Source organism: Ranitomeya imitator, chromosome 10, assembly GCF_032444005.1.
Source record: "Ranitomeya imitator isolate aRanImi1 chromosome 10, aRanImi1.pri, whole genome shotgun sequence".
Classification (NCBI taxonomy): Eukaryota; Metazoa; Chordata; class Amphibia; order Anura; family Dendrobatidae; genus Ranitomeya; species Ranitomeya imitator.
Window position 1 is genome coordinate 130,547,225 of NC_091291.1, and position 13,747 is coordinate 130,560,971.

General features: G+C 43.1%; 1 protein-coding gene across 1 annotated transcript in view; it reads left to right on the forward strand.

The window, feature by feature from the left end:
- The first annotated feature begins 410 nt into the window (after nucleotides 1-410).
- The window catches only part of DSCAML1 (DS cell adhesion molecule like 1), a 232,662-nt gene continuing 219,325 nt past the window's right edge, over nucleotides 411-13,747 (forward strand). The window contains exon 1 of the mRNA XM_069741278.1: nucleotides 411-559. Coding sequence (XP_069597379.1) covers nucleotides 517-559 — 43 coding nt within the window. The 5' untranslated portion in view covers nucleotides 411-516. The remainder of the gene's footprint in view (nucleotides 560-13,747) is intronic.

Consider the following 13,747-nt stretch of genomic DNA (forward strand, 5'->3'; position numbering starts at 1 on the left):
CGCTGCGGAGCTGCAGGAAATCTGCAACGTGTGCACATAGCCTATAAGGAAAGGTCCAGGTCGGAAGCTTATTACATTAGCATGTTTTCTCTCTGCATTGTAGATCTTAGATACATATATAAAATGTAACTACAAAATAATAAACGCCCCTCAGTGTGCCATCATTCCTCCCTAGGCTCCCACTGTCCATGTGCTGAGGATATGGGGGGATCTGTGTTGTGCTTGGTGATACTGAATTCACCAACTTTCTCCCTCCAGAGGTCACTGCTCTTACAACCTATGAGAAAGCTTCCAAACAATCCAGACTGTGGCTGCAGCAGGTGTAATCTCCGGATCTGCATATCCAGGTCTTCATGATCTGGTGTTTGCATGGCTTTTATCCTGTCACTCCTCCCCACCCTAGTGATGACAGGAGACAGAGGAGGAGCTGCTGCTGCACGGGAGCACGGAGGGCTGCGAGCACTGAGCTCGGGCTGAGGAGGGATTCACACCCGGCATTGCCCCTCTCTGGATGGAATGTTGCTGGTTACTCTCTTCCTGCTGTGTTCAGTGCAGACAGGTGAGTGCGGGACGCTGGGTACTCACTGACGCTGCACCCACTGACCCTGCACACACCGACCCGGCACACACTGACCACTCGCTACACTTGGAGCAGAGTTTATTGGGTGCTTTGCACCTGGGATGTGAGGTGTTTGCGAGTTCGCCCCCTTTAGTTGTGACATTGGTGTGTGCAGTAATAGCATTAATAAGGGATCTGGGTAGTGAATGCCACTCAGGAGCCATATGCCAGCGCTGATTGTTTCTCTATTTATGTTACTTTCCTTCTGTTTACTTATCAAATACATTGTATCCTGTCGGCTGGTGAATAAATGTTCACAATGCAGCTAGGGCTGACACTTTACATAAGCTTCCTGAGTAAAAAAAAAAAAATATTTTATTTTATTTTGTTTTTATTTTTTTTTTCTGCTTGTATATTTATGGCTTATATGTGCGCTCTGTATGTTTATGGCCCCGTGACATATGTCTGCTGTTGATGATTTTGGAGGAAATGAGGGGGATGCTGATTGTCACAAATACATGAGCAGGAGGGGCAATAACATATTATTATGTGTATGTATATGTCCTCAATGTAATAGGGTGTGTATAGTTAGATAATAAAGGGTTAATAATGATTTTTATTTTTATATAATTTTTTTTTTTTTTTGTGAATGGGTGCCTTGCCTTTCTACACTCCATCCACGTCGGTGTGGGCACTTTAAACAGCACTGCGACCAATACTGGAAGTATATTGGTAGTATTGTGGTCGTTATTGGCGGTATTACAGCTGGTAAAAACAGCATTATTAGGCTGATTTCAGACTTGGCGCCAAAAACTATTTGCAAAAAAAAAACAAAAAAAAACAACAATATTTTGCCTAATCTATGCCAGTAGTTAGAACATATGGCTACTATCAAATCCTGACACATAGTGTTACGCTGTATCTATTGCATGACTGCATCTGGTCTATTTCTTTCTATTGTTGGATACTTTTCTTGCTCTCATGTTTTAACAAGACCCCTTGAGGGACTGTATGTTCCAGAACTTGCACTGAGCAGGCGAAGTTGCGCATGTCGTGTCCACGTGAAGTGCCAATAATGCATTTTACGGTGCAGCGTGCACAATCTGCATCTTTATTGTGCTGCAGAGCAATTAGAGGGGAAAGTGATTGTGCCCAGAGAATCTGGCTGCCCCAGTCATCCTGTACCATTGCCTGTTGCAGAGACCCTACAATGTAGCAGCAGTTGCCTTTATGGCCATCACTACAGTGTGTGCACTTGTACAGAGAATGCATTTCTTGAATCTTGCGTGTCTTGTAGAGCTGCGGTTGCATTGCATGCAGATTCCTGTGCATCCATACATCACCAGGCTTGCCAAACCCTATTCATTGTTTATAGGGTGCAGACTGTGATTCCCATGATACAGATGGATGGTTGATGACTCCAGGGTTTATTTCTAACATTTGCTAGCGGTGGTCAGTGAGTAAAGTTTGCAGAACATGGTACAGTTGGCCATAGAGGCAGCAATTGTCTAAAATGTATCCTCCAAGATTTTTCTTTTTCCTCTTGATTTTTGGAAGCAGCAGAACACAACGTCTCCCAGCCTGTAACATGGCGGATAAAATGTGTAATGTGTATAATGGTAAATCCATATTAAAACAGATGTGATAAATAATCCAAGGATTTGCATCGTATCCCATCGATCATATCGCGTGTGATCTTGGATTTCATGGCGTTTCCCCAATGAATGTGATTTTTCTGCTTTCGTTGATCTGCAGCATGGAGCAGACTGGACCTCTTGGCTCGTCTTCGTCTTCTAGGATTCCTCTCTCATTTCTTTCACCTTTTTATCCGTTCTCCGTCCTCTGCACCTGAGTTTACATGTCCTCGAGTACCTGCCGGTTCTCAACTCCCTTTGTTTGCCTTCTTTTAACAAAAGGGACACACGTTTTGTTTCTGTTGCCAGGAGCGAGGCGAAAACACAGGATGTCATAAACCAGAAGGGATACTGTGGTTGACCTGGGACAAGTCTGGACCTGTAGGAAAACTCGAGGAAATTGCTGGGGCTGTTCACTTATAGGGTTAAAGTCCCTTTCCCTAATTCTCTGTCCCCATTACCTGTGGAGCCCTCCAAAATTCTCCACCTATAAACAAATACTTTGCCAATTGTGAAAATTCAATGGTGTCTATGCCATCTGTTGTCGTCGACTGTACGGTACAGGCTGCGAATATAATGGAGGCGCCTACTGAACTGGATGCACCATTGACTTCCATTGCAGATCATACGTTTTCCTCTGGAGCTAAATCCACCATTTTTGGGTTGGACGCAAACAATACGACTATGTAAAGCTATATAGGATCTATACGCAGCAAAAATGTGCAGGCATATTACGTGGCAGAAGGGCTCGTGGACTTTTCCCCTGTCCTTACCTCATCCGATCGGTGTCCTACCAGGAATATTAATATCCAAAATGCCAAATTTTGCAACTCTACTGCAATTCCATGTGTTGATAATATGGTCAGCGCCATGCCCCTATAGTACACCGGAGGACTTCGCAGATGCTTTGAGTTTTTGGCCTTCTGTGTTGTAACGATGATCTCTTCTCCTCTTCCATCACCGCTGGAAAACTATTCAGCAGGGCAGTCATGTCCTTAATGGTTTTCCTAGAAAGTGCCCGATTCGTTTTGTACCTCTGACAAGGAGCTATGAAAACTTCCAGGATTTCATATAAGAAAAAAAAATAATCCACTTTATTTTTTACCCATCTATAAAGCGTTCTATTACTAACGCAATAAACGTAAATCCCGCCGCAGACTTTAATAAATACATATATGTGGCCGCCTATAGACTCAGGGCTTCTTACATGGCAATGCGTTGGTACCGCGCTCCGGTATATGTCTGTGATGTTTAGGCAGCAGGGAAATGTTTTCCTCTAGTTCTTCTCTGGTCGTGCGTTTTAGATTGTGCTGCCACCAGGCAATAATCATCATCGGTGCAGCGCGGTTATCGATCGATATTTGTATTGTTCTAACAAGTTTCTGTGTCTCCCATAGTAAATATGTTTTGTATCCTTTCTCCGTCTGATGAATTTCTCTTCACCCCAATTATTCTACATAAGCGCCGTCAGACAATAATTAGCTCTGTCAGTAATATCTGCAGTGCACATCATGGCGAGCCGGGCCTCCTGATTGTTTGTTCTCGTATGTAGAACGATCTCTCTATGTACATACACAAATCCGGCACCGGGACGTATAGACCCATATATGCAGACATACTCGTATACAGGCCGCAGCAGACACATATATCAATGTTCATACATGTACATACTCCTATATGCATATACATAATTCTATACATATACACACCATATATGTACAAACAGACATGTATACACAGACCTACAGTATATATATATATATATATATATATATATATATATATATATATATATATATATATCCGTGTGTGCGTGTAATGTGCATACACATATATTACATGTACAGGCACACATTTATATACATACACTCATAAATACAGGTAACCTATACAAATCCATACATATGCATGCAAACATGTACATAAATGCACACACGTGTTTGCATATATATCTATGAAGACTGTGTATGTGTGTGTGTGTGTGTGTATATATATATATATATATATTACATGCGCATACACTCAGTCCCATACATTCACACATAACACACGTACATGTGTGTGTATATATCTCTCTATATATATTTATCATACTCACACATGTATACACACATGCATATATTCACGCACACACACAGACTGATCCACACACGTGATGTATATTCATGTGTATCAGTATCATACATGCACACATGCTCATGCATGCACGTGTGTGTGTATATATATATATATATATATATATATATATCTGATAAGTATGTGTGTGTATATATACATATAATATTGCACATTCATATTTCATCGTACACTACTTTTGCATGTATTCCAGTTTCCTTCTTTGTCCATCTTTTCCATCCTGACGCCGACGTCTTCTATCCACTACTTGTATTAATAGATTTTTTTTTTTTGCCTACTTGAAAACTTGCCTTTGAGTCATTTTCTACATTTCATCGTCATTGATCTTCCTTCTCGCTGGATTAGGATTTGTTGGGTCAGTGGACTTGTGATTTTCGGTGTTTCCGTATGGAACCGCCGTACATATGTATGGAACCTTTCTGTCCCTCTGTGGTTTGCTTTCATCAGGCTGCTTGTTTGTTTCGTTCTGCTTGGGGTAATCTTCTGCTCTTCATCGCTCCCTCCTTCCTCTTTACTGTAACTTGTGCCCTCTGGGATGGACCCCGAGCTCCCCATTAATCAGTAGGTCAGACCTCTAGGGCTCTGAGACTCTTTCTCTGTCCAAGACTTAATATCCCACTGCCAGGGATACCATTCATTGTCTCCTAATTAGCTCAATTAACCCTATTCTTTGCCCTTCCATATGCTGGAGATATAGGGGGAAGAATAAGGTCAGTTTTGGAATAAAGTCTCTATTTCTGCACCTTTCAGTAGGAAATGCTGCAAGTAGGCGCTGTGCTGCCGCTAATTATTCCTGTACCTACAGCTCATTAACTCTTCCAAGGCTGCAAGATGTCAATGGGAAGGGGGGGGGGGGGGGGAGGCAGCCATTTGTCTTGATTTGCCTTGCGATGCATTTTATCATAAGAAGCCATCGCAGATTTAAGAGATGCTCGTGCCTGATCACATCCTGATGTAGCGGAGCGTGGACAAATACGCCAGATATCCTCTGCTCTTCAGAAAGAGAGCCACATTTTAGGTGGGGCAGAGGGGGGAGGAATGTAAAGTCGCTTCAGTCCCCCCACTCCTCGTTAGTAAAAGATGTAGAATTTCATTTCAATTCCCAGCTCTTCATTCCTCCATATAGGGCACCGTTAAACCCACAGTGAAAATCTCGCACGCCTGTCGTCTCCCCTTTTGTGTTTCTCATCCTTTATTTTCCACGTTCGTTTTTTTGTTTTCGACTTGCAAATGAGGAGCTCGTATACCGAGCCATTAAACAGATTTTCTAGCAGAAGCTGGAAAAAAAAAAAACGTTCTCAAGTGCACTGAAACATTTTGCCTTGTGCCTCTTTGGATAAAGTGGTCCCCTAAATCCACTATTTCTAAATCCCCTTTGAGATTTGACCCCCCTGATAAGAATATTTCCATCGCCATTCGCCAATATTGGGCCCCATTCCTCCTTTCTACTTTAGCAAGGCTCTCGGAATGTCGTAATAAGGCGCAGGAGAGGGTTAAGCTTGGCGGAGACGTCGGCTGTGCCACGCAGGGGTCGCTTTTTTGCACTTCATTTGTTTATGTTAATGTTTGCGACAGAAATAAGATGCAGGAAGGTGGGGGGATGGATGCCGGAGGGTGGGTGTTGGGGTGTACCATCTGACTGAACTGGAAGGTTTATCTTGCGCTTGTGTAGAGAGATTTTTGAGAATCTTATACTTTTATGGCAAGCGGATTCTAAAAAATAAAACTGGATTTTTTAAATTTATTTGGATCTGAATTTAGAAATGTTATTTGTGTCTTCGGCGTAAGGAAAGGTTGTGAGTAGTGATGAGCGGCCGTGCTGGGATAAGGCATTATCAGAGCATGCTCGGGGGCTAACAGAGGGTCTTCGCGTGCTCGAAAAAAATGTTCGAGTCCTCGCGGCTGTTCGACAGTTCCAACACATGCAGGGTTCAACTGTTTATTGACAAACAACCGCGAGACATGCAGCCGCCGGGAATGGAACATGTTTTTCGAGCACGCCGAAGACACTCGGTGAGCACCCGAGCATGCTCATGTAAGCAGTCAGTTTTAGGCCCGTATAAAACATGGGAACAAAAATAACCAAGTGTTTGATCGGCTGACCTGTTCATGTGAAGTGGTGACCACGAACATCCAAGTTCTCAGTCAGCCGATTGCCGGTCTGTAGAAATGGTCCTTCACTCATTTTTTTTTTTTGAATGACCACTTCACATCTTTAGCTAAGAGTGTAAAGTGTTACCACCAAGTAGATGAACGATCCGAGATGTATCTGATGTGCAGAATCTGGGGACGACCACCAGGACCCCACCATCAAGGCATTACTGGTGTATGGGACCCGGACTGGGGGAGACAGCTGATCAGCCTAACGGCCTGGCAGACTGAGGCACCCTGGGGTCCGGGCTAATTACTTGGCTTTATTAAGCCCCTGGGTTCAGTCACTCACAGCCGTAGCTACTTCCATTGTATGATTGAAACAGAGGGGGCTGGCCGCATCTGACATCAGTAATGTTAGGCGCTGCCGGCCTGCCCGCCATTCCCAAGCCGCTGGTGCGCCCCCGGCCCTTGCGCCACGTTATATGCAGGAGTTGAGGGCCCTCCTGCCCACTCGCCCATCTGACCTCGCATTCGCCCACCTGCTACTCTTCTTGTGCCCCCATGAAGTTGGAGGCCATCTTGTGCCTTCCTGAAAACTACTAAGTACCACTCTGCCTGCCTGCAATAAGGTACAGTTGTGCCTTAACAGGGATATTCTAGTAACTTATCCCTTATACACAAACATATAAGATAATTATTAGGGCCAGTTCATATGGCGGATCTTCAAGCAGACGTTTGTCGCGGACAGCCACTCCGACTTTCTGCTGAATATCCACGGCGGCCGCTTCCTTCATGCCTCCCATTCATCTCTATGGGAGACAGTGAAGAGGATTACGAAACGGCGGGCTTCAGCTGCAGGCGTGCCGAGGAAGGAGCTGTCCGCAATTCTGCGTGAAAATCTGCCATATGAGCTGACCCTTAACAGATAGGCATGCATGCAGCCGCTCGATCAGCTGCTCCACTCATTTCAGGAGGCGATGAGATTTATGAGGATCCTGTTCTTGTGATCGATGGGGGGTCCCAGAAGTCGAACTCCCACTGATCCCGAGAACAGGGACCCATAACTCTAGCCGCTCCCCGAAATAGAGCTGCTGGTCAGACGTGTCCAGCCGCTCGATTCATTTGACTGGCAGTTCAGTTCTGGGAAAAAAACAAAAGCTGTTGGCTATGGAAGTGATCTGGTAATCGATGGGAACGGTTAGTGTGTGATTGGTGAGTGGGTGGTGGGACTGTGGAAGGTTTGATGGGTGGAGGGAGAGCTGGTGTGGAGCCTCAAGGGGGCCCTAAAATGTTGCCAGTATGGAACCCTGAAATTCCTGGTGGCAGCCCGGATGACCACTACACAATGTACGGACCGGTGCTGTCCCGGCTCCATGCACAGTTTACATCCAGAGCAGATAACGGTGGAGATCGGTGGAGATGTCGGATTCCTACCAATCTCTACTGTGACCATTTCCTAAGCCCCATATTTGACATAAGAAGTCTGTTTGGATCTCTGAGTAATACATTGCACTAAGGGCGCAGTCAGACGCCGTATAACAGACGACCATGGCATCACAGTGCTCGGACTGACCAGCGGCTCTCCTCACCCGATCATGGTGGCATGTATTTCTATGCCGCGCTCTGGTCAGGAGAGCCGCCGGCCTGTCCGCTTACTGCGATGCGATGGTCGTCTGTGTTATGTGGCCGTCTGACTGCGCCCTGATTCATTAAGCAGATTATGCGCCTTGTTCTGGTGAAAAAATGCTTGAAATTTTGCAAAATGTTTCTACACCTCCAATTTGCTCAAAAGTTTGATGACTTTTGGTAGTTTTACGCCAAACCCCGGCCCCTCTGTCAGGTCTGTGAAAGTCTTCAGAGCTTATCCGGGTGAGGCTGAGTCGTCCGTGCACATCTTACTCCATGTCGCTGTTCATATAGACGCCTAGTTCAGATATCTTCAGAAATCTCAAGGATCGCCGTTTAATGGCCAAAACAGTCATTTATTTTCGAGCTTTTTCCATGAACCGCATTGACTTTTATGCATGTGGCTCATGACTATATAGTCAGCTGTACGTGCGATCTCTATGTGCCTTCTGCCATGTGACCTTAAAGGGAATCTGTCACCAAGTTTATGCCGTGGAGTCTGAGAGCAGCATGTTGTAGGGACAGATACCGTAATTCCAGTGATATATCACTTACTGGGCTGCTTGGTGCAGTTTTGATAAAATCCCTGTTTTCTTCTGTAGATGTAGCAATGCTGTGACCCTGCCCACACTCCCGATTGGCTGCTTCTTGTGTACACTGTGAGCAAGCAGCCAATCATTGGTGGAGGCGGGGTTACACAGATTATCTGGACTGCCTGACACCAGACACCTAGTCCTGCCCTTATAATCAGTGTTTTATCAGCAGGAGATTAAATTGAAACTACAGCTGAGCAAGTGACACCTTTCAGGAATCAGGCTCTTTTCCCTTAAATTATTCTGCTCTCAGATTAAATGGCAAAAACATGCTGACAGATTCCCTTTAAAGGTGTGTCCACTATTAGAAAATGTGGCTTCTTTCTTCCAAAAATGGCGCCACACTTGTCCACAGGTTGTGTATGGTATTGCACCATAGACCTATTGGGCTACAAGACACAATCCATGAACAAATTTTGGAAAAAATAAATAAATTAATGTCCATTGTAGTTTTCTCTAAATTATATGAAAGGACTCCTTATAAAAAAAGATGTTCCCACCTCATCAATGATCATAAATGTCACTGTGAGTGCCACTGTCATTTTTTTGTTCTCTTATGTAGGATGTTTTGGTAGGGGTATGACCTAGAGGAAATAAAGGGGCTGCAGCGCTCCAGACGTGTCCTCACCAGCAGCGCTCCCCGCACCTGCTATGTAGGAGAACTGCAATCAGATAACTGTGGCCAGCTGCAGTTCCCTCCAGAGCTGGGATGCAACACTGGGTGGTTGTCTGATAAATGGACAGAGACGGGGTCTGTCTTGGCTACTGAAATGAGCCGGTCAGGCAGCAGGCAGCCCCCTACACACAGGGTAAAGTCTGGTTTGCACACCAAAAACTCTTGTGTTGAACCCAAAGTAAGGGTATGTGCAAACGTTCAGGATTTTTCACGTTTTTGTCGCATTTTTCCGCAATAAAAACTAAATAAAAATGCATAAAAAACGCATACATATGCATCCTATCATTTAGAATGCATTCTGCGAAAAAAAAAAAACGCATTGCGGTAAAAAAAGCAGCACGTTCATTAATTTTTCAATTTTTTCGCGTTTTCCCCGCTATTTAATGCATTGGGAAGCTCCAGAAAAAAAATGCGAAAAAAGCCCCAAAAATGTGTAAAAACGAGAAACGCCCCAAAAATGTGTAAAAACGAGAAAAAACGCATGCGGATTTCTGGCAAAAATGTCTGTTTTTTGTCAGGAAATTTCTGCAAGAAATCCTGAACGTGTGCACATACCCTTAAGCTGGCGAGACCTGTGACCAGCTCTGATACCTGATAAAAAGTATCTTTTATTAATTCCAGTTTATTAGTAAGTTGTCTGTATTTTTAAACCTATGATAACATATATTTTTTTGCAACTGGACAACCCATTTTTTATAATAATAATAATAATAATAATCCATCCGGATCATATTTCCCCTATTTGTCATCATCCACTTTTCTCCCCATTTTCCAAAAGTGGTGAGAAAAGAATAAAAAGTTTATGCAAATATGGCATGCGCTCAAATTTTACAACTTTTGAAAAATACTAGTGCAAAGCTGTTAATAAATCTCCCCACCCCTACTGATGGAATTGAGTTGTTATACAACCCCTGGCAAAAATTATGGAATCACCGGTCTTGGAGGATGGTCATTCAGTTGTTTGGCACAACTACAGTCATTTCAAATGGCAACTTTCTGGCTTTAAGAAACACTAAAAGAAATCAAGAACAAAAAATGTTGTAGTCAGTAATGGTTACTTTTTTAACCAAGCATAGGGAAAAATTATGGAATCACTCAATTCTGAGGAATAAATTATGGAATCGCCCTGTAAATTTTCATACCCAAAAATAACACCTGCATCAAATTATATCTGCTCGTTAGTCTGCATCTAAAAAGGAGTGATCACACCTTGGAGAGCTGTTGCACCAAGTGGACTGACATGAATCATGGCTTCAACACGAGAGATGTCAATTGAAACAAAGGAGAGGATTATCAAACTCTTAAAAGAGGGTAAATCATCACGCAATGTTGCAAAAGATGTTGGTTGTTCAGTCAGCTGTGTCTAAAATCTGGACCAAATACAAACAACATGGGAAGGTTATTAAAGGCAAACATACTGGTAGACCAAGGAAGACATCAAAGCATCAAGACCAGAAACTTAATGTCTCCAAAACAGGAAATGCACAACAAAACAAATGAGGAACAAATGGGAGGAAACTGGAGTCAACCGCCTAAAGGAAATGGGATTTACATACAGAAAAGCTAAACGAAAGCCATTAACACCTAAACAGAAAAAAACAAAGTTAGAATGGGCAAAGGAAAAGCAATCGTGGACTGTGGATGACTGGATGAAAGTCATATTCAGTGATGAATAGCAAATCTGCATTGGGCAAGGTGATGATGCTGGAACTTTTGTTTGGTGCCGTTCCAATGAGATTTATAAAGATGACTGCCTGAAGAGAACATGCAAATTTCCACAGTCACTGATGATATGGGGCTGCATGTCAGGTAAAGGCACTGGGGAGATGACGTCATTACATCTTCAATAAATGCACAAGTTTATGTTGAAATTTTGGACACTTTTCTGATCCCATCAATCAAAAGGATGTTTGGGGATGATGAAATCATTTTTGAAGATGATAATGCATCCTGCCATAGAGCAAAAACTGTGCAAACATTCCTGGAAAAAAAGACACATAAGGTGGGCTGCAAATAGTCTGGATCTCAATCCAATAGACAATCTTTGGTGGAAGTTGAGGAAAATGGTCCATGACAAGAATCCAACCCGCAAAGCTGATCTGGCCACAGCAACCAGAGAAAGTTGGAGCCAGATTGATGAAGAGTTCTGTGTGACACTCATTAAGTCCATGCCTCAGAGACTGCAAGCTGTTATAAAAGCCAGAGGTGGTGCAACAAAATACTAGTGATGCGTTGGAGTGGTTTTTTTTTTGTTTGTTTTTTCATGATTCCATAATTGTTTTCCTCAGAATTGAGTGATTCCATATTTTTTCCCCTATACTTGGTTAAAAAAAAAGTAACCATTACTGACTACCACATTTTTTGTTCTTGATTTCTTTTAGTGTTTCTTAAAGCCAGAAAGTTGCCATTTGAAATGACTTTAGTTTTGTGCCAAACAACTGAATGAACATCCTCCAAGGCCAGTGACTCCATAATTTTTGCCAGGGGTTGTAGTCTTTGCAGAAAGTCTTCAACTAGCCCCGTACTCATGGTGGTCCTTGCTGACTCTTCCCGCGCAGATGATGTTAAGGAATGAAGGATCGGCCATGCTGAGTTATCGGCCCAATCCTTATTTTTTACTTGCTGTATTCGGCTTTCTCCAGCACTTCCGTAGAGAATGAGTGGAGCAGTTCGCTCATCAGTAGTGACAACTTCTAAAGGTGGCAGTAACCCTTTAACTTTTTCGTATTTTGGAAACCTCACCACAGTATCCAGTGTTCTGCCATGAGCTCTGGAGAGGTTTGTGCCGGGCTGACGAGATCCCATCATGTGGGACACATGCCGGACACTCCATATGCAGAGAGATTAGCTTTAATTACTATATAATGTATCTATAGAAGGGCTACAGAGATGCCTTCATTATTTTCTGTAACAATGCTCCAGGCCCGGTATATAACCATATTGAACAACAGCCATTGTTACAACTGTCGTTCCGGATCTCGGCTTCAGTGTTCACAACTTTCACTGTACCTCCGGCTATACAATTCACATTTAGTATAGAAATGAAAGATGAAGAATGGAAGGGAAACAGAAAGGATGAGTCTACCTACACGGAGCATAACAAAACTCCTCACTGTGTTAACCAGAAATATCTTTATACAGAGGTAGAAGACAGATACAATGTAATCGTCCGGCATTTACACCACAATGGCGACAGACAAAACCCCTGAAATTAGTCACATTCCATGTATCGGTTATACAATGTAATTGTTCATATACTCTCCAGTATATACAGATATATACTGCAGCATAGAGAAGATGACGGCGGCACAGAGTTTAGGGATTTTATAAAGGAGAGGGATGCAATATTTCCATTTTTATTTGTACTATATGTATTCTGATATTGAAGCCATACTCCCCTTTTATCCACCTACAAATATATGTAAGGGGCAGATTGAAGGGAGTCTGACTACACTGGGTTTGTTTGTAGTCTGCTACCATGGTGATGCGTCATAGAAAAAGAACAATAGGAAATGTTTCATTAAGATTAGTGATGATCACAAGAGCTCGCTACTTGAGTTTGCAGTGAGTATCGCGGGTGCTCGAGTGACATTTTGAAGTCCTGCGGCCGCATGTTTCGTGGGAATTCACTGCCATACGCGGGCAATCCCCACATGTTTTGTGGCTACAGCAGCGAAACATGCGGCCGTGGGGACTCCAACATATCATTTGAGCACTCGTGATACTCGGTGCATTCCCGAGTACCCTAGGCAAACTCCAGTAATCAGTACTTGTGCTCATTGCCAATTAAGACCTATTACAAATTGGTTACATTTTTGTAGATGCATTGGTTCAAAGTTAATATGGCCTTTTAAAAAGGACCTCAAATAATTCAGTTAAATACCTTGTAAAAACCCCTGAGCTCCACTGATTCTGCCATTCTTCTCCGTTTTGTACTGCGTCGCTCCATTGCAGAGATATTCACATTTCTTTCTTCTGGAGTACAGTAAGTGAAATCTCTGCTTGTAGTCCAACTCGGCTTTTTATTCAGAATCTTCTCTCAGGGCATGCGTTAGTCTGACACTGCTAGATTCACTGCCAAGCTGTGATTGGTTGAATCTGAGAGAGAGGGGTGAAAGCGCAGGGTAGACTCTGATGAAATGTTCAGTTGGACTGAAAGCAGAGATTTCACATAGATGCAGTCCAGAAGAAACAAATGTGAATATCTCTGCAGTGGAACGACTCAGCGCAAAACGAAAAAAAGTGGCAGAATCTGTGGAGCTCAGAGATTTTACATGGGCCAATAAACACTTGTTTGGTGATTGACCTATGTAACAGTGTCAGCATAGTGTGCTCTGAATCTTTTGAATGAAAAGATGAAGATAAAAATGTCTCAATTTTCTCCATTCTGTCAGTGTGCAGAAATTGGACTACACTCAGATGTCTTCCG